Source organism: Ceratotherium simum, chromosome 27 (assembly GCF_057802395.1).
Source record: "Ceratotherium simum simum isolate JZ-2026a chromosome 27, ASM5780239v1, whole genome shotgun sequence".
NCBI lineage: Eukaryota > Metazoa > Chordata > Mammalia > Perissodactyla > Rhinocerotidae > Ceratotherium > Ceratotherium simum.
In genome coordinates, this window is record NC_141926.1 from 3,320,395 (window position 1) to 3,341,957 (window position 21,563).

The window sequence follows — 21,563 nt, forward strand, 5'->3', positions numbered from 1 at the left end:
GTCCGGGCCGCGACTGCGCAGAAAGCGGCGCGGGCGGCGGCGCGCGCGCTGATGGCGTCACGGAGGCGCCGGCCCCCGGCTCGCAGCGCGACCTGGGAGCCGGCGGAGCGGCCCGGCGTGGGTTCGCGTGGCGCCGTCGCCCTTCCGCGGTCTTTAGGTCGTCAAAGCTCGGGGCCGTTGACGGCGAGCTTAGCCAGCGTTGAGTCTTGGCCAGGAAGAGACGGATGGCCAATTTTAAGTGGTCTAGAATCTTTAAGCTCTCTCCACAAAAACCCCATCCGATAGGCAGCTGTCCTACGAAATACACGGGTTTTTAGTTGCATTGGAGTCCTTGGCCCGCCTCGGTCGGGTGGAGACTGGGAAGAAGGGCCGTCCTTGGGATTTTTGGCGTGATATTGAGGGCAGCTCCATCGATGGGCCGCCCTGGGCCTCTACTGCCGGCAGAGGCAGCACCTTCCAGCATCTGGGTCCCGGGGCAGGTGCAGGGCAGGTCCCGGTACGGGGGCAGAGGCAGGTACGGGGGCAGGTCCCGGTGCAGGGTCAGGATATGGCAGGTGCAGGGCAGGTCCGGTACGGGGGCAGGGTATGGCAGGTGCAGGGCAGGTCCGGTGCTGGGGCAGGTCCCGGTGCAGCGTCAGGTGATGGCAGGTGCAGGGCAGGTCCCGGTGCAGGGTCAGGATATGGCAGGTGCAGGGCAGGTCCCGGTGCAGGGTCAGGATATGGCAGGTGCAGGGCAGGTCCCGGTGCAGGGTCAGGATATGGCAGGTGCAGGGCAGGGCCCGGTGCAGGGTCAGGATATGGCAGGTGCAGGGCAGGTCCTGTGCGGGGGCAGGTCCTGGTGCAGCGTCAGGTGATGGCAGGTGCAGGGCAGGTCCTGGTGCGGGGGCAGGTCTTAGGGCAGGGGCAAGGACAAGTCCCAGGACAGAGGCAGGGGCAGGGGCAAGGACGAGTTCCTGGACAGGGGCAGGGCGGGGATCTGCAGCGTGTGCTTGCGAGTCTGCCCTCAGGCCTGGAGAGCACGCACTCCGGGAGCTCGGGCAGTGTCGGCTTCCTGCGGGTTTCCGAGACGGATGGTCTTAGTTGTGCGGTAACTGGGTACGTCTGAACCCACAGGCTGCATGCACCATGTTTCGCGAACTCAGCGGGCGTATTGGGGCAAGAGAATGGACCCGGTGACGTCTCCAAGTTCAGGTGGTCATCTCAGTTACTTAGCCAGCCGACTGGACTAAAGCTCCCTGGGGGGGGCGGACTCCCCAAGGAGCTGTCGTCGGAAAGCTTCGACCTTTGCTAATGGGGCTCAGAGACAAGCGGGTGAGAGTGGTCACCGGCCGCGTGGGTGGTGGTTCCCTTGACGGCATCGCCCCTTAGTCTAGCATCCCTAGACACACAAGAAAGGCCAATTCGATTTATCTCATTTGACACTTAATCCTGGGTCTCACTGTCCTGCTTTGCAGTTAACAAGTTTAAAGCCCCGGCTGAGCCAGAAGAGCGATGCGGGATCTCGCCGAGCCCACCCCCAGTCCCCGAGACTGAGAGCGCTGCGCAAACTCTATGAAGTTTGAGCCTCGAGGCTCTCTGTACTCGACCCCTCGGCGTGGACGCATTCCCGCGCTTTCTTGCGTGTGAGGTCAGAGGGCGCGTTGCCGCGCAGGCGCACGGAGCCGAGGCCGTGGCGGCCATGGGCGAGGCCGGGGAGACTGAGGAGGCCTGCCGGGTCAGTCAGGGGGCTCGGCGCCGCCTGCGCGTCTGAGCTGCTGCGGTTCTCTACCCCGCGCCTCAGTGGACGCTCAGGAAGGGCCTGGGCCTCGTGGGTGAACAGCGTGGCCTGGGCGGGGGTGGGGGCGGCGCGGTGGGACGGTGGGCACCGAGCGGGAGGCCACGGCTCCGGAGCCAGCGCGCCCTGTAGGCCCCTCGCTGTGCTGGGGCTCGGGTGTGCTCCGGAGGAATGCGGCTTCACGGGTGACCAGTGTCCCCTCAGTGCTCGTAGTGGCGTCACTGCAGTGACTTAGGAGGAGCTCGGACCCCAGAGCCAGATCCGTGTTCCCATCCTGCTTTGGGCCCCTGCTAATGGCGTTTCTTTGAGAAGGCCACCCATTCTTCCCAGGCCTTGGTTTCCAACCTGGACAACCTCGGAGGGCTGAGGTGAACACCACGAAATGGGATGACCAGCAAAGGGCTGGGCGCCCAGTGGGAACCCAGGAAACGTCCTTCCCTCCTGATTAGCCTGGCGCTGGAACGTTCAGGAAGATGCTGGCATTCTCTTTGGCTTTCAGGATTAGGGCTTCTCTCATGTGCACGTAAGAAAAGGGAACCTGTTCCCATCTTGAAGGCTGGGGCTCGGCTCTCAAGATATGACGTGTATAGCAGAGGGCACTTTAGGTGAAGACGTGCTTTTGAAACAATTATGAACTCAAGAGGCCCTGAAGAAAAGGAAGCAAGCTGTCCTGGGCTACGGGTTCTAGTGATCTGAAGGGAAATGTAATCTTAAAATCTGCTTGCTCTTTTAGCACGTGGGAACTAAGGAAGAATTCGTTAAAGTCAGAAAGAAGGATCTGGAACGGCTGACCACTGAGGTGATGCAAATCCAGGACTTCTTACCCAGGATACTGAATGGGGAGGTACTGGAAAGCTTCCAGAAATTAAAGATTATGGAAAAAAGTGAGTTTTACTTCATTTTTAGCAGTCATTGATGGTGACAGACATCTGTTTCAGCAGATTTACCTTATGTAAATTACTATAAAGTAATTGAAAGTAAATTCTAAGTACTGTTATAATCCTTGTAATTATTTTTGGGAGAGTCAGATAAGGCATAAGAAAGGGAGGGACCCTCAAATGGATAACTTTTTTGGACAGGTGTAAGTTTGTGTTGGAGGAAAAGTTGCCAGCTTTTAGGAATATCTGTTACCAGTTTCTCTTTCTCTCCACCTTTTTTCCTTGGCAGAAGAATTTTATTCAGTCATGCACTGAATAACGGCTTTTTGGTCAATGACGAACCACATGGACGACAGTGGTCCCATAAGATTAGTACCATGGAGCCTAGGTGTGTGGTAGGCTATACAGTCTAGGTTTGTGTAAGTGCACTCTATAACATTCACACAATGACGAAATCGCCTGAAGGTGTGTTTCTCAGAACGTACTCCTGTCGTTAAGCAACGTGTAACGGTACTTTTATAATTGAAAAGCTCTACTCCAAAAACGTATAAGTTAAGGATCTGGGCATGGGGAAACTTGCATGGAGTCGAATGTGTCTGTAGAGGTAGTTAGATGTGTTTCCTTATCTCTAGATTGATGGACGGGTCAGCTTCTAGCGCTGATTCAAGTTCAGGCTTGCTGGTTCTTGTCCATTCAGATTTTGAGATTTGAGCTGAGCCGTTATGTCAGATGTCAGTCTGGGAGCCTGTTGAAGTTCTGGGAGATATTCAGGGATTGATGGAGCACTTGCCAGTTAAATCAGCCTTTGGTGGTTAAGGCTGATTCACCACACTGCATTTAACTATTCGCCATTAACTACCGCGGGACCTCTAGAACAGGTGCGTCTAGGGGGCTCAGATCGGGTCTCTAGCACTAGTCCAGACAAAAAGGTGTCTGGAATCAGCAGTAAGATTTCTGCTTTGTGTAGATGTGTCTGGTCAAGGGGGCAGCCATACACAGTTAGAAGGGAGAGTGCTTGTGGTTACCATAGCTCCCTGCCCTGTTCATTCTCTCTTTGGAATCCTCAGATGCTCTGTCCTCTGGTGTGCTCTGGGAGGTGGATTCCTGCAGACTGTGCCTCTGGCTTCCTTGCTGGCTGCCAGTACTCACCAATGGAAGGCCTCAGTGGGCGGAGAGAGAGGTTGGGATGTTTCCTCCTGCTCCCTCCACAGCGGTGTCTCCCACCAAGGGGCCTCCTCCACAGTCCCAGCTCTCACTGGGCTCTAGTAATGCTGTGTTCTCCCTTTGTAACTTCAGCTGGAGGGCTGTTGGCAGTCCCTGGGTGCCTCAGCATACCTCGTTGGGTCTCTTGTCCCTGCTCTCCCCTCTGTAAGTAGTCCTTCCCATGAAGTCTCAACATCTGGAGACTCGATGTTCGATATGCTCCATGTGATATTTGGAGACTGGAACCTTGCTGGGTATGCTCCATGTCACTGGTTACCATAGTTCCAGGTCATTGTCTTAACCTCCCTAGTTCGGATCCCGTGCTCATCCAGCAACCTTCTGAGAGCAATTGGTCATCCGCATTCGTTTATCTTCAGGGAGGGAAAGTGCTGACCAGTAGCAGAGTCAGCCTGCAGGGTGCTTATATTTCTCACTGCAAATTAATAAACTGGCATTCTGAAAAATTCATCAGGGTCTCATAAGTTGGTTAGCACAAGTCAGTCTTTGGAGCTCAATTGTCTGCCAAAATCAACTTATGGAGCTTCCAAAAGAGGGCCACAAATGAATCTATGGTGACTTGATCAACGTTAGACCGTAGGAGATCTTGCCTCGCAGTCCCTGGCCTTCCTCAGGCCGTGGAGTCTCCTCTTTTCCCACTGGTCTCTCTGGCCACTTCTCAGTCAGCTTTGCTGATTCTTCCTTCTCTGCAGCAGCCTTTCAGCCAGCGGTGTTGCTTGAGGCTCATGCCCAGGCCTCCTCTCCTCACTCCACGGCCTCTCTGTGGGCAGTCTGTGCACACACATAGCTTCAGTTACCATCTTGATGCCAGCGGCTCCTAGATTTATCTCTAACCCAGACCTCTCCTCCAGGCTTGGGGCCCTGTATCTAACTCATAGTTGGCATTTCTTCTCGCTGTTTCACAGTCTTTTCAAAATCTAAATGTTTGTCCTAGCCTAATCAACCTACAGCCATCAGGAAGGACGAGGTCAAGTTTACTGGCTCGTTGCAATGAGGAGATCACACATGAGAACGACTGTGGGCATCTTGCCAACAAAGGATAGGACGGAGTTGCTGTAGGATTGGGTGCAGGGTGCAGTTGAAGTGAAGTGCAGACGAAGCCATGTTTTGATGGGCTCCAAGCAAAGTTGGCCTTTGTGTGCAGGAGTCACCATCTCACTGCAGTGGACCCAGGTCCTGTTTCCTGGAAAACTACAAAATTTAGATAGATGTGGAACATCACGTCTAGAAATCCCTGATAGGGAGCTCTGCAGCTAGCAGGGAATTGAGGCTGCTGTTCTTTGTCACAGTGACTTCAATCCTGCAGGCAGAGTGGGGTATAATTCCTGGTATAATTCCAAACAGCAAAATGTCTGATAGTGTGGGAATTTACAGAATAAGCTTTCTCTGAATAAGAAATCAGCATTCCCTGAAAGGAAGGGGTCATTATGACACTTTACAGTTGCAGTGTGTCCTTGGGAGAAATACTGTTTCCTGTTAACTTGGCTTTATATGTGTCTGTTATCTCAGCCTAACAAATTGCAGAATAGCTTTTCACTTTCTCAGAGCAAGCGAATCTGTACGTTTTCATGACTGATTCATGATATCCATCCCTCCACCTCAGCCCAAACTCGGCTGCCTCAGTCTCCCCCAGACACCACCATCCAGACTTGAGACCTAGGATCCTCCTTGTTGCCCACCTCTCTCCTCACTGTTCACTTCCCGCCGCCCCCCCCACCCCCATCTGTCTGCTGGTAAATCCGGTACATTTCCCCTCGTGGATGCAGCCTTAACTCATCAGCCTGCCTCCTTTGCCACTGCACCACCTGAGTCCTGGCCCCTGTCATTTTGCTTGAATCTCTGCCTCCTTGCAGCGTCCACTCATTGCCACTCTCCAGTGCATTCTGTACCCTGTAGACTGAGTAATTTTGAACAATTCAGTCTTTATGTCATTCCCCTGCTTAATTAAGTCTTCAATGGCTTGCTTCTCCTTGCTCTTAGGATGAAGACTGGGAAACAAACTAAACCCCACTATCACCCAAAAACCTAAACAAAACTGTACCGTGGCTTGAAAGGCTTTATGTTATTGGACTTAGCCTCACTTTCTTATATGACTGCCTGGACAAGATCTGTCGTCCTGTTAGGTGTTGTCATAGCATCCTGCGCTTTTCCTTCAGACAAAATGGTTTTACTCCCATCTTACGGTATAAGTTGGTGGGAGGGCAGGGCCCCTGTTGATGTTCTCTGTGCCTGGCTGAATATTTGGTCCTGAGGGATCACACACCCTCCTGTCTCTGCATGCTCTTCTTTCTAAATTGCAGCAGTATCTCATGAAGCAACGTGTGCTACAGGAAGCTGAGTATTAAGAGAAAGGAGGGATCAGAGTGGACTGGGGTGGTTACAGGAGGCTTCACTGTGAACTTGAGCTGGTCCCGGAAGACTTCTGCTTCCCTGAGGGCTGGCCTAAAATATGGCCTCCTAAGACATCTTTCACTTAATTTTGGCTTTTGAATTCTTACCACTTGGGTGACATGAAAAACAAAAATTCTCTTTTTCTGTTTTTAAAGGCTGGGTCTGATGGCCCTCCCTGGGCCTTCCCAGGGGCTGTCTTCCCAGACGGATGACGTGAGCCATGGCTCTGAGAACGGGTCCTCTAGAGGCAGTCCGAGGATCACACGGTGGCAGCTACAGCTACTTCGATTTGTCTGCTCTTCCCCTGGCCTTGTGGTCCAGGAAGCTTCTTGGCTTTGGCCAGTATCAGAGCTGCATTTGCTCCTACCTTAAGCAATGACGAAGGGCAGCATGAAGGTAGGAATGAATGCAGGTAGACAGGAGGTGGGAAGGCAGGCAGGTGGAGGGAAGCTGTAGACCTCACTTGAGGGGAAGTTTCTTTTGGAGTGTAAGTATGGATATTTGGACGGCGTGGCTGGGCTCGGGCTATAAAAGCCAGCCAGAGGACTTAGGTTGATGTGATAAGTATCAAGGAGTGAATGGGAATTACTTCTGACTCTGCCATAGTAATTCCCTTTGGGAAACTGATCAGGTAACTGGTGGAGTTTGAAATAATACCGACGAGGGTCTTGCCTGAGAATCTTTAGGGAATAGATGAGCATTGAGGAGAAAGGCATGAATTATTAGAAGGAAAAGGGGAAGATGTTTTAGGCTAGGGCGATGGCATGTATGAAAGTCGCAAATGGGAGTGAGTAGGGTTGATTTCAGGTTAATAAGCTAGTTTTTCTGATTGATACGTGGAGCAAAGATTGGAATTTTGAGATCAATAAATGTGAGTTTACAGAAGACAAAATAATCATGGATTGTAGGTTTTAATTTGAGATGAGAGGCAGTTGGAAGGTACCACATGGAAATGACATCAAAATAGTGATTAACATTACATTTTCAGGGGAATAATTTTTGTATCTGAGTGTAGGACAGGTTTGAGGAATTGGGTGGAAGATGAAGGAGAATTAACAACACAGGAAAGTCTTGGACTCTGTTAGAGTATGGGCCCGTGGCTACGTGGATGGAGTGGAAGGGAGTTGTGAAGAAATGATTAGTCTTGGTCAGGAGGTGAGGGCAGAGCTCAGCAGTGGAAATACGGAGATGTGGGAGTCATCTGTGTACTGCTTCTAATGAACGTCTCAGGTGTTTCCCTCTCTGTGACATGGGAACAGTAATGCTTCCCTCACAAGAGGTGGCGAGATTTAAAATGAGATCCTCTTTGGAAAGTGCTTGGCACAGTGCGCAGCTCAGGGGCGCCCTCAGCAAAGGGGACCTCCTGGGGTGGAGGGGCCACTGACCACTTGGTATAGTGAAAAAGCAAGCCCTTCTTGCCCCGGCAGCTTCCATTCTGACTCGAACACTGTCGCTCCGTGGATTTGGAAAAGGCATAGGGAGGTTTGGAATAAGACTGGCCTGGGTGTGAACTGGCCAGTTCTGTCCTTTCTTATCTGTGTAAAATAGGGGTGCCCTCAGTGTTCTCAGGCTTACGTAAGATGACCGCGGCAAAGCAGAGACGCGGAAGTACTCAGTGTAAGTTAGTGCACCCCCTTTCTCTCATCCCTTCTTGCGCATGTTCATCCAACAGAGAGGGAGTTATTACTACATCAGTGCGTGTCGAAAGTTTGTTTTAAACAGGGAAGGTCCTGGTTTTTTTTAAAAAAAATTTTATATAGTATATGGTTGTTCAATATGTAAAATAGATGAAAGTTGTATTTTCTGCATATTTATTTTATTTATTTATTTATTTTTTTGTGAGGAAGATCAGCCCTGAGCTAACATCCGTACTAATCCTTGTCTTTTTTTTTTTTTTTTTTGCTGAGGAAGACCGGCTCTGAGCTAACATCTATTGCCAATCCTCCTCGTTTTTTTTTTCCCCAAAGCCCCAGTAGATAGTTGTATGTCATAGTTGCACATCCTTCTAGTTGCTGTATATGGGACGCGGCCTCAGCATGGCCGGAGAAGCAGTGCCTCGGTGTGCACCTGGGATCCGAACCCGGGCTGCCAGTAGCAGAGCGCGTGCACTTAACTGCTAAGCCACGGGGCTGGCCCTGCATATTTAGCATATTTATTTTAAAAATTCAATTTTAGAGCATTTACTTATCATTGGGTACAATGAAGGTGTTTTGATGAAAACAAAAATTTAATATTAGAGATTTTGGAAGACAGTTGCAGTACCATGCTCAGTGTCCAATTTCTGTTTTTAGTGTTGGTTGTTACGTAGCAAGAAAAAGACACAAATCACAGAGATAAGGTGTTGCAAATGGTAGTTTTAAGCAGCTCACTTTGTGACATCAGGATGCTTTTCAATTAAACTGATCTTGAAGCTTGAAATCAGAGTGGTCAGATCTTTTTGTTTCACAATTAAATCACAAGGTCTAATAAATTCTTTGCCTGTCTTAATTGACAAGTGTTCATTTTGGAGAGAGATGATGAAAAAGCCACTCAGACTGTTTAAATCTTCATTGTCTTATAGAAAACACTTTTCAAATGCATTATGTTGCATTTGAGATGTTAAATGATATAATTTAAAAACAACTTTACACCTCAGTGGCAGTCCATCAGATATTCACTCAAAGTCTCAGAGGAGTTGAAACTGTTTAATTTTACACGTTAACACCAAACATAAATTGCATTCTCATTTCTGACATTTTAAAATCTGAAACGTTAGTTTTAAGCTTTTAAAACTTATTTGCTTAAATATATTAAAATGTTAATACTGTGAACCAGCCTTGTTTGTTCATTGGTTATCAGCAGTGCAGCCATGATAGTGCATACAAACTAGTGCAGCCATGACATACTGGAGAGATATTTGACCAATTTTCTTTAGCAGTGAAAAAAAAGTTATTTTGTGTAATTTAAAAGCTTTACAGGGGCCGGCCCTGTGGCGTACCGGTTAAGTGTGAGCGCTCCGCTGCTCACGGCCCAGGTTGGGATCCCGGGCACGCACCGATGCACTGCTTGTCAGGCCATGCTGTGGCGGCGTCCCATATAAAGTGGAGGATGATGGGCACAGATGTTTGCCCAGGGCCAGTCTTCCTCAGCAAAAAGAGGAGGATTGGCATGGATGTTAGCTCAGGGCTGATCTTCCTCACAAAAAAAAAAAAAACAAAAAAAACTGTGCAACATCACCTTGCCTCTGTCAACATAGTCCAGCAGAACTTTCTTTGATGGTGAAGGTGTTGTATAATCCATGTTGTCCATGTCTATTTTAAAAATAGCCCCTAGCCCTATGTGGCCAACTGACCCAGCACCATGTATTGAGAAGACAATCTTCCCCTTCCGTACTACAGTGTTTTTGTCATAAGTGGCTGTATGTGTGTGGCTCTGATTCTGAATTCTTTATTAGTTTTATTATTTATTTTTAAATTATTTATTGTTTAGTATTAGTATTTATTAGTTTTTGTATTGATTTTCCACTTGGTTGTTGTTTATTCTATCTCCCTGATGAAATTCTCTTGTTGCCTATTTTCTGGAACGTATTAACCACAGTTATTTTAAAGTCTTGAGTCTGGTAAATCCAATATCTGGGTCATCTGTTGGTCTGCTTGTATTGTCTATTTTTCCTCTTGGTAGTCCTGGTAATTTTTTATTGATTAATGGATTTTTTAAATGAAAACTTGCAGAGGCTCTGGATGATGATATTTTTCTCCAGTTTTTTTTGTTTGTTTGTTTTATTCTGGCTTCTGCCAGTCAGAATAGAGTTAGAGTAGATCACCTTCATCCAGTCAGGGATCGAACTGATTCACGGCCGGTTTCAGTCTTGGTGCCAGCTGGCCTATTTGTGGTTCATTCTTTCTGTTAGGGTTTTGGCCCTTCAAGGGAGTCCAACTGAGAGCTTGGTGTGTTTCCCAGAGTCCTTCCGTCTTGGTGGGCTCTGACCTTCAGTTTTGATCTCTCCAGCGCTGTGAGATTGATGATAGCTCTGCTTGGCATCCTGGCCTCTATCCACTCACTGTCTGCTTGCTTCTGCAGCCTCGTGGTGCTGCTTGCACGTTGCTGAGTGCCTGGAGGGGAGACATGGCTCTGACGTCAGCTTATTTTTCTGTGCTTCCATCTTCACTAGGATCATCACCCACCCTAAGTCTTGGCTGTCTGATAGCTCTGTGCTTGATCTTTATTTCCCAGGCTCGATGAGACTGTGGAGCACTCTGCCTAGCTTTGCTGCCTCTTTGCTATGCTGCCTTCGAATATGCAGATGCCTCAGGGAAGAGTGGGTAGAGAGCTGGGCACGCACATCAGTGCACCCCCTTCTCTAGGCCTTGGCCCTCAAGGCGGGGTGGGACTCCATAGCTCAGATACCTTTAAATGAATTTTTGTTGTTAGTTTAAATTCTGCTTTTCTAGTTATTCTTGGTGGGAAGGTTGATCTACATCACCATCATAGTTGGAAATGAAAGTCCTTCCATATATGTTGTGATTTTTTAAAAAAATTATTTTATTGAGGTCATAATAGTTTATAATATTGTGGAATTTCAATTGTACATTATTATTTGACAGTTGTGATTTTTAAATTGTTAAAAATATATTGTAATATTATACAGAAAAGACAGGCTATGGAGATGTTCCAAATTAAAGGAGGCTAAAGATACATGACAACTGAGTGCAATACCTGGCCCCAGACTGGATGCTGTACCTTGAAGGAGGAAAATGCTATAAAGGGCCATTTTGGGTCATTTGACAAAATTGGAATGTTAGTGGTAGATTAAAGGTATTAATATTAATTTTTCTGAAATTGACAGTTGTATGTAGTGGGTGTCTAAGACATTATCCCTATTCTTGTGAAATATTCACTGAAGTATTTAGGAGTAAAGGGCCATGATATATGTAACTTACCCTCAACTGGCTCAGAATATTGTGTGTGTGTTTGTGTATGGTACATATGATGAGCAAATGTGGTGAAATGTTAACAGTAGGTAAGTCTGGGTAAAGGGTATTCTTTGTATTCTTTTTATTCATTGAGTGTTTTGTAAATTTGAAATTATTTCCAAATAAAAAGTTTAAAAAACATTGTAAAATGGAAATACTAATTAAATGTTTACAGAACCATAAGCATCCCTGAGGCACTCTTGGGTTCTTAGCAGTGGAGTTTGAAAACCACTGCACTACATAATTTCTAAAGTATTTGTGGGGGGTGTTTTGAGATTAATTTCCCAAGAGTTTGATAGAAGAGAGGGGGACCTCTGTTTCAGCTCAGAGAATGATTATTTCTGGCTCACACAGATATGAACTAGAGAGATAATCATGAAGAGTGGGACAAAAGAGTAAGCACTAAGAAGAGATTATTTAATTTGACCAAAAGTTTATTGTGGCCCAAATGAGATAAGATCAGAGTGTACCATGTCCATGTCCTGGCAGGAAACAAAAGGGGCAGACAAAGAGTATGCTGAAGGGATGATGGCACAGGTGTGGGCAGGGATCAGGGAACGCATGAGGGTAGCGGAGCCCTGGGCACTAGCAGAGTGGGGCACCATGGGCTCCCCGAGGGCTCCCGGACATGCAAGAGGGTGGGTGCTCGACAGGACCGTGGCCTCAACTGGAGGTACTTCTGACTTGAAGCCCAGTGGGGATGATGCAGCGGGGAAGTAGATGTCCGAGCTTGTCTCCACGTGTCCTTGTTTCCTGTGGAGCCTGCCGCTGTCTGTCTCCAACAGGAAGCCATAAGCACAGGAGGCTGGCTGCTGTGGACGTTGACGTCAACCTCTTGGGGGCACAGAGCAGGGTGGAGAGTGGATCTGAAGGGCATGTGGGGACTGTTCAGAGTACGAGGGACTGGGCAAGAAGTGAATAGACTTGCAGGGCTTGTGGACAGAGGAGGGGCCGGCGGTGGGTGGAGATGTATGTTGTTTGAGTGTATCGCTCCTGACCACCCGGTCGTTGACATTGTATTTGTATGCCAATAAATGAGAAGCAAAATGCCCTGACTCTTTGGTTTGGGAAATACTTTAACAGAATTCATTTGAGTTCAGCAAGATTGATCTCTTGCTGAGAGATCGTTTTTTGTGATAGTATTTACCTTCAGGTCTTTCAGTGAAGTTAGTCAATAAATCAATCAGCTAGGTATTTATTATATGTCTGATATTTGTCAAACAGTGCTAGGTAGTGTGGGGGTTCCATAAAAAGGATCGGTTCCAGTCCTTTCCTTGATGATTTACAGGAAGACTGAGGAGCTCCAATATGCAGATGACAAAAGTTAGTGATACAAGGTAGTGCCAAGTACATTGGCAGTGCCAGTAGAGGACACATTCCTGTTAGTAACACATTTTCTTCATCTTATCAAAGATTACTCCAATGGCCTTTATGTTAGAAAAAGTGGTTTTGGAAGCAGATTTTTGGCAGTGCAGGAAAAAAAATGCTATTTCCGTGTTCTGCTTCCAACTCTCCTCCTCCACCCCTTTGGTTTGTTTTAAAAATTTGACAGCTAATTAAAGTGTTGTTTGGCTTGCTTAGATTGGGCACTAGGATTTCAAATGCCTTTAAGCTCTTTAACTGAGGTTTTTTTTTGTTTGTTTTGTTTTATGAATCCTAGAGTATTCTTATTTTTTCACTTTTTCAACTTATGATTTTTGACAGGCTGATTAAGTTAAAATGAGGTCTTCAGTGTGGGCCCTAATCCAGTGTGACTGATGTCCTTGTAAAAGGGGGAGATCTGGACGCAGACAGACACAGAGGGAAGATAATGTGAAGAGACACAGAGAGAAGGCCAAGTGAAGGCAGAGGCAGGTTGGAATTATGCTGCCGCAAACCAGAGAGTGTCTGGGGCTACCGGAAGGTAGAAGAGGCAGGGAAGGATCCTTCCTTCCCAGGTTCCAGAGGGAGCACGGCCCTGCCAACACCTTGACATCGGACTTGTGGCCTCCAGAACTGTGAGAGAATACATTTCTGTTGTTCTAAGCCACCCAGCTTGTGGTACTTGATGGCAGATCTGAGAAACTAATACACCCTCTAAATCTCAGCTCAAAGTAAAGATGGAATCCATCAATAGCTAATTCTAAATTCTTTTCTAAACCTATTAGAGGGGCCAGCCTGGTGACGCAAGCGGTTAAGTGCACGCACTCCGCTGCGGCAGCCCGGAGTTCGCTGGTTCAGATCTCAGGCGCGCACCAACGCACCGCTTGTTAAGCCACGCTGTGGTGGTGTCCCATATAAAGTAAAGGAAGATGGGCACGGATGTTAGCCCAGGGCCAGTCTTCCTCAGCAAAAAAAGAGGAGGATTGGCATTGGATGTTAGCTCAGGGGTGGTCTTCCTCACAAAGAAAAAATAAATAAAAATAAATAAACCTATTAGAGAGTGATAAAGTAAAAGATTATGGCTATTAAAAAGCCTTTATTTTGGATTTAAGACTCTTTCTTTAGATATTTTTGATAAAAAACATTTTCATATTAATTTGAAAGAACTGATAATTTATTATATTATAAACATGCCAGATGGTAAAGGGGTGGAGAAATTGATCCCTTTTATATAATTTAAATTTCTTTGGTTAATATTTTAGAAACCCAGCTTTTCATTTATAGCTGTCTATATCCTGCCTGCACATAGTTCTCTGTACCCTTCCTGTGAATGAGTTGAGCATTAAGAGATATAGTCATTCTCATGTTATTAAAACTATCAAAAAAGATTGTAAATTTCAGGAGATATCTAGATATTGAAATGCCCGTGATTTAGATTGTTTCTACATATTGATAGTCCCTCTAGGCCACCGTTTCATTCAGTTAACAGTTCAGTGGAGATTTTTCCTTCGTTGTGATGCTCACGATTAGCAGCTGAAATACAGTCCAGGCTGGGTGGCAGCCCCTTCCCTGTTCTAATTCTGAGGCTGGGTAAGATAATGTCTTGACTATGTATAATGTGTCCTTCACTGTCCATGTTCTTTCTGTCCCTGGTTTTTAAAAAAATTACAAAAGTAATATATTCTCGTTCTGGACGAACGAGACATATAATCAGAGTAGCTGTGTTTTTCTCTGTTCGAGGATTGGCAGAAGGAATGTATAAAGAAGTGATATTCATTTGTGTGACAAATATGAGGTGCTTACCACGTGCCGTGTACTGTTCTGGGCATTTGGGACGTATCAGAAACAAAACATGAGAATCCTGCGCTCGTGGTGGTTTAGATGGCAGGCATGCTCTGGGCCAGGTTGAAATGCGAGGTGGGAGTGTTGTGAGGCGGCAGCAGCGGCAGTGTTCCCGGCTGGCCACAAGGCGGTGGCCTCCTCCAGCATAAAGGCACTGCCGCCTCCTGGAGCCTGGAGTGGGTGGGTGTGGCAGCCCTGATGCTGACCTTGACTTCTTCAGGGTAGCCTGTGGTAGAGGGGGGCTTTTTAACCCTTCCCTTTGTGATGTTAACTTAGAGTAAGGTCAGATACAGCTATATAAAGGGAGAGATGATGAAATTACCATAGTGGAAGAGTCTTTTGGGTGGTCAAGGTTAATGCCTACATATTTTTACACATAATAAGGCTTGTAAAGATGTAATTTCCTATCTTCTTTGCTGTGTTTGAGTAATATACAGTTTAATAATAGGAGAAAAATTTAAAAGTTAACTGCAAAGAAAAAATTTTACATCACTGATAATTTCATCTTAGTTCCTTTTTTTGTTTTGTTTCTTTTTGTCTGACTATATGCAGTTCATATTTCATGCATAATTATAAATAATGTATTAAATAATATATATGTTTTCATTTAGCATTGTTACAAAAGGCAAGTATGTAGTTTTCAAAGCATAGCACTTGATTGCTCTTTGATTTCTTACATGGCCAGGATTAGTGAGACAAAATAATTTCAGCGAAAGTCATGTTGTGGTATAATACATTGTAAAAGAGTGGAAAAGAAAACCTAGGCTTAAGGGAGAAGAAATAGTCCCCTGTTACTTCACCCAAGTTTCTAAGAAACACATTTTAAGAGAACCTTTGCTAGCCAGTGTCATAGTCTCTAACTGAATATTTAGCTTTAAGTTCTAATCTTCCTTCTAGGGCAAAGGGTCTCCAGAAAAATTTGGAGACTCCCTCTATTCCTCCAGAGCTTTTTGGGACGCTCCTGTTGTTCTTGGCAGCGCCCCCGTTTCTTGTTTGGGCTTCCCCTCGCCTTCTCAGACCCGTGGGTTATAAAGCTGCACCCCTTCTCTTTTGTCTGCACTTCATTGGAGGAAGTGTCTGTAAGCCTTTTCTCCTCTAGGGTGGAGTAATGTTCCGTTTTCCAGGCGTCTGCTCCTTGAGGCTCTCTCACCGCAGGCTGCCTTCCACCACCCCCCATTTTTCCGCTCTTTCACATTCCTGTGGCTGGGTTCCCTCATCTGCTGTCACTGGTTGTGTGTTGATTTTGTTTTGTTAGTGATGAGAGACCAGGCTGTTACCCTGAAGCACTCATTCTCAAAGTCTGTTCCCAGACCCGCAGTATCAGCTTCACCTGGAAACTTGTTAGAAATGCAGATTCTCAGGCACACCTCAGGCCTACTGAATCAGAATCCCTGAGGATGGGGCCCAGCAGCCTGTGTTTGAACAAGTCCTCCAGGGGGTTCTGATGTACACTAAAGTTTGAGAATTACTGTCCTCAAGCACTGCTGCTTTAATCAGAGAAATTACACCATTAGCTCTAAGCCACATGTCCCCCCTCAAATCTTGATATATTTTAGCTTACAATTTCTTAGCCCTTGAAATCAAGGCACTTAAAATTTTAAATTGTGTATTTCTTTGCTTTTTGAATGTCAGTATTTGTGCAGCATATTTTTCATTTAAAGTTGATAATACTTTTGATTTCAGATTTATTAACGAGGAGGTCTTTTGAGATTTTTTTTTTGCCATTTGAATCATCATGTAAACGGATATGGTGGAGAAGAAGTATTCCGTAGTTCCCACCTTTCCCTATGGCCTTTTCTTGTCTCCATCCCTCCTCCATTGACTACTACTGCAGCTGTTCCTATTGAGTCAGTCTGCCAGTTGGTGAGGCTAGCTCCGTGAATCAGCCCCGGCTGGCACCGTCTCCTCGCTGAGCTGCCTTCTGCTTTTTATGGAGCAGATACAAGTCTGTGCCATGAGACAGTTGGGCTTCTCAGCCCTGCCTTCAGTCCTTTAAATAACATACTTTCTTAAAGCCTTCAGTACAAGACTGGCAGTAAAATGAGGTCTTAAAAACAGAAAACAGAAAACAACAAAAAACGTGCTTTCTGCTATGGTCTGAAAATTGATAAAAACTCAAAAAGCAGGACTTTTAGAATATTGGTTATTCAAGGACTGGTTGTGTGAAGAATCCTATCTAAGAAATCAGTACACGTTTTCCTAAGAGAAGATTAGGCAACATGGATGCTTAGGAGACATTAGTGATTTGAAATATTGAGTGTTTTTACGTCTCTTTCTTCTAGAACTGGAAAGGAAAGAGCAAGAATTAGAGCAACTGAGAATGGACTGTGAGCACTTCAAAGCCCGCCTGGAGACGGTGCAAGCCGACAGCATGAGAGAGAAGAAGGTACGGTGCTCACAGACTGCTGCTGTAACGCCAGCCTCGTGGCGGTGTCCACCAAGTGGTGTTAACTCATGGTCTTTCTAGCCCTCAAGCCTCAAGAGATTGTATTTTTAAACGTGTGTGTTCTGAATGGGTTGGAAATAGTTGAACATTTGGATTTTATAACCATTTAATGTGGAGATTATTTACTTGGTGCCTTTTAATAGTCATTTACTGTTAATTTTTATGTTTAAAAGGCCATTCCAAAACATTAAAATTCATAATATAATAAGGATCTTGAAAAAACAATCATGCGCACAATGAGGTAGATATATTAAACAGAAACATTAGGGGCATTTTTATTTTTGAATAGTAGAACAGAAAGAGTGCGAGCAGTAGCAGCTCGTGTGTGTTGTTGACTGTGTGCTGGCAGGTTGTCAGCAGCTGCCCGTGCAGCTCACGCGCTTATGCCAGCACAGCTGGGGCAGCAGGTACAGTTAACTTACAGGAATGGTAGGTTCTGGTCCAAGGCCCTGCTGCCTGTGTGCTAAGCTGTGTTTCATACTACCTCCTCATGTGAAGGAATTCTGAATGTTGCTGCAATAGGGGTTTTCCAAAACTGGTGGATATTGTATAGACTTTTCTACTGAGCAAGTAGAAAAGGTTAGGGAAAGAGTTTTAGTCTCAAAACTTGACTTAGGATGAGCATCACATACTGAAAGTTGAAATTTCAGCTTTGTCATATTCTCTTTAGATCTTTATAAACTCAGATGGCAGTGTAGTTAATTTTTCTGGGTCTAAACATTTCATGGTCTGTAAGAAGTTGACCAAGAGGCAAGAAGGAATTTGATAAATGTTAACAATACAGTCCATTGGGTCAATACTTCCTTAAATTGCTTAGACATGCTTGTTAAGGTTGAAGCTTAAATAGGGCAGAATCTTAGATTTCTTGGTTTTGTTTTATTTAATTGATAAGCATAGGAAAAATGCATGTTTTGCTGGGATTTTAGATGTAATGCTTAAAAGTAAGTCATTCTGGTAAAGTGCCAGTGTAGACAATGAAATGGCCGTGGTAAGGTAGTGTCAGATTACCAGTGTGTTATTGCCCTGACACTTGGACTTTTTTGTTAAAATGTGAGAATATTTTATTTTTTTTAAATGTGGGAATATTTTAGATTAAACTGTTTCCCATTTCCAGCTAAGTTTCCTGTTTAATAGTCTTGCCAATTTAACACAGATGGGAGCCCCTGCAAGTTTGCTGTAACAAAGCCCTGTCTCTTCTCGCTGTAGAGAACTGGAAGCTGCCTTTTCGGTAACCTTTTCTGTGGTCTCTTTCCAGGTCTGTACAGATCATGAGGCTGGACTCTGTAAGCTTATTTTAGAGTTGAGGAACCAGGAAAGCATCCAGGGACTAGATCCTAAATTAGAGTCTTGCTAGTAAGTACCTCAGTGTGGGTAAAAGTCATGAGGAAAAGGCAGCAGTTACTGACTCCAGTATGTAAGAAAAGATCAGAAAACAAAGTATGGACTCAAAATCGTAAAGAAGTGTGCTGGATGAGCAGCAGCCCCTACACCCCCTGGAGAATTGCTGCTGGAACAAGGAAAGCTTGGTTCATGACCTCAGTCGAGATGTGTCCTCAGCAATGATTGACTCAGATCAATGGAGGACGCCCAGTGGGCCTTGATGTGATCTAAGGGGCTGGCCAGGAGAGGCCGGCAATAGCAACCTTTGAACTCGAGAGAAGAAAGAGCCCAGCTTTCGTGGTGTAGGTGAAACTGTTGGAGAGATCTGAATTACTTTTTGAAGGGCTATGCTGTTACTGTAAGGTTACATGAGGCTTTCCGCAACGTATCTACTGGCTGAGCTTTTGTAGTGCCTGCCCTGGCATTCCCATGTCACAGATAATGTGCAGAGTTCCTCTGTCTTCTCTTTGAGGAGCAAGCATTTCAGTTGCTTACCTGTGGTTTCATCCTCTCTCTGTGTTGTTTTCTTTCTTTCTTTCTTTTTTTTTTTGGTGAGGAAGATTGGCCCTGAGCTAACATCTGTGCCCATCTTCCTCTATTTTGTATGTAGGATGCTGCCACAGCATGGCTTGATGAGTGGTGCGTAGTCCACACCCAGGATCCGAACGGGCAAATCCCAGGCCACCAAAGTGGAGCACGCAAATTTTATCACTATGCCACTCTGCCGGCCCCTGTGTTGTTTTTTTAATGCATGCCACTTTCATTATCAGTAAACTAACTTACATATGGACTGCCAATTTTTTTGTTATCTATATTTGTAATTTGTCAGGAAAGAGTTACTACTTTTGTGATAATAAAAGGGAAGTTTTTGCAAAATGTATATTATTTCAGAAACTTTTTAAAGAGAAATTAACTGATAGTATAGTTCAGTTAAAATCAGAAATGAACTACAGAAAGATTTTGAAGAAATCTTAAGTTTTATGCTTGATAACTCTGTTATGTATGAGTATTCACTTTAAATAAGTAAATATATCAATTTGATTATTGTTTCTTTTTTAAAAGCGGCTTTATTGAGGTATGTTTTGTATATCACAAAATTCATGTGTTGTAAGAGTATAGTTTGATAGTTTTTAGTGAACTTATGCACTTGTACAACTATCGCCCCAATCCGGTTGGTTTTTTGGTTAAATTTTTTTTTAAATAATTATAGATTCAGAGGAAGTTGCAGAAAGTCCAGGGAAGTCCCCTATACCCTTTACCCTGTTTCCCCCAGGGGTAGCATCCTGTGTAACTATAGTACCAGGTAAGAGCCAGGGAATTGACATTGGTCCAATCCACAGAGCACACTCGGGTTTCACCAGTTTCACCTATACTCATCTGTGTGTGTGTGTGCATAGGTCTGTGCAAGTTTGTCACGTGTGTGGATTCACGTAACCACCACCACCACACTCCAGATACAGAACTGTCCCTGGCTGCAGAGATCTCCTTGTAGCGCTACCCCGTTACAGCCATACCCACCCTGTCTCTCTGCCTTTGCCTGCCTCCTGGCAACCACTAACGTATTGCCACACACTAATCTCTGTGATTTTGTTACTTCAAGAATGTCATAAAAATGGAATAATTCAATATATAACCTTTTTTGTGTTCTGTTCGGGGGGTCTTCTGGTGAGGACCCGAAAACCTGCTAGACAAATTCTAAAAGAGGTGTAGAGCTTAGTATATAACCTTTTGATATTGGCTTTTTCACTCAGATCCATCCAAGTCGTTGCACCTGTCAATAGTTTGTTCCTTTGTATTCCTGTGTAGTATTCCACTGTATGGAAATATCACAGTTTGTTTAACTGTTCCCCTGTTGAGGGACGTTTGGGTTGTTTTCAGTTCTCTGCTGTTATGAAGAAAGGTCTTATGAACATCCGTGTATAGGTTTTTGTGGGAATGTATGTTTTCATTTCTCTGGGATAAATGCCTAAGAGTGCAGTTAACTGGGTCAGGTGGTAAGTGCATGTTTAGTTTTGTGAGAAATTGCCAGGTTATTTTCCAGAGTGGCTGCACCATTTTACATTCCCACCAGCAGTATGTGAGTGATTCACTTCTTCCACATCCTAACTAGCATTTGGTGTTACTACTATTTTTTATTTTAGCCATTTTGATTGATGTGTTGTGGTTTTAATTTGCATTTCCCTAATGGCTAATGGTGTTGAACATCTTTGCATGTTCTTGTTTTCTGTCTTTATATCCTCTTCTGTAAAATATCTGTTTGTGTCTTTTGCCCATTTTCTAATTGGATTCTTTCTTTTTTTTTTACTGTTGAATTTAAAGAGTTCTAGATATATTCTAGATAAAAGTCCTTTATTGGATATGTGGTTTACACATATTTTCTTCCAGCCTGTAGTTTGTCTTTTCATCTTTTTCACAGAGCAAAAGTTTTAAATTGGGATGAAGTCTAATTTGTTGATATTTCCTTTCATGGATCATACTTTCAGTGTTATCTCTAAGAACTTTTCCCCTAGCCCTAGGTCCCAAAGATTTTCTCCTGTTTTTTGTTTTTTCTAACAGTTTTTATATTTTATATTTAAGTTCATGATCCATTTTGAGTTAATTTTTGTATAAGGTGTGAACTTAGATTGAAGTTGATTTTTTCTTTTTTTGCCTATGGTTGTCCAGTTGCTCCAGCGCCATCGGTTGAAAAGACTGTCTTTCCTCCTCTGGATTGCTGTTGCATCGTGGTCAATAATCAGTTGGGTGCATTTGCCTAGGTCTGTTCTGGGTTCTCCGCTCTAGTGCATTGATCCTTCTTCCACCAGCACTTCACTGTCCTGATTACTGTGGCTGTGCAGTAAGCCCTGACGTTGAATAAAGAGATTCTTCCTGTTTAATTCTTCCTTTTCAAAATTGTCTGAGCACATCCTTTACTTTTCTGTATAAATTTTTTAATAAGGTCATCTATGTCTACTGGGATTTTTGCTGGGATTTTTATGGGAATTGTGTTATATCTGCAGATCAATTTGGGGAGCATTGATTTCTTTCCTATGTTGAGTCTTTCAATCCATAAATAAAGTATGTCTTTTCATTTATTTAGGTTGTCTTTAATTTCTTTCATCAGCAGTTGGTAATTTTCAGCATACGGATCCTAAATATGTTTTGTTAGATTTTACCCAAGTATTTTGTTTTCTTCGGAGCAGTTGTAAATGGTGTTGTATTTTTAATTTTGGTTTTCACTTTTTTGTTGTTAATATTTAGAAATGCAATTGCTTTTTGTGTGTTGATCTTATATCTTGTGACCTGGATGAACTCACTTATGAGTTCTAGGAATTTTT

The 21,563-nt window shown here is 44.6% G+C and overlaps 1 protein-coding gene and 1 non-coding gene across 8 annotated transcripts in view; one reads left to right on the top strand and one right to left on the bottom strand.

Annotated features, from left to right (window-relative positions):
- Positions 1-123: 123 nt before the first annotated feature.
- The window catches only part of HSF2BP (heat shock transcription factor 2 binding protein), a 110,525-nt gene continuing 89,085 nt past the window's right edge, over positions 124-21,563 (top strand). Inside the window, exons 1-5 of one of the 7 annotated variants that reach the window (XM_087418018.1) lie at positions 124-514; positions 1,114-1,311; positions 1,455-1,714; positions 2,508-2,658; positions 16,703-16,806. In XM_087418018.1, coding sequence (XP_087274144.1) covers positions 1,679-1,714; positions 2,508-2,658; positions 16,703-16,806 — 291 coding nt within the window. In that variant the 5' untranslated portion in view covers positions 124-514; positions 1,114-1,311; positions 1,455-1,678. Of the gene's footprint in view, positions 1,312-1,454; positions 1,715-1,896; positions 2,659-6,419; positions 6,661-16,702; positions 16,807-21,563 lie in introns of those variants that run through there. The other 6 variants (XM_087418022.1, XM_087418019.1, XM_087418021.1 and 3 more) reach the window with 6 other exon arrangements.
- On the bottom strand, positions 19,900-19,961 carry LOC147913391 (U7 small nuclear RNA). Its single transcript, XR_015548767.1, has one exon. It is a non-coding gene; the product is annotated as a U7 small nuclear RNA (small nuclear RNA).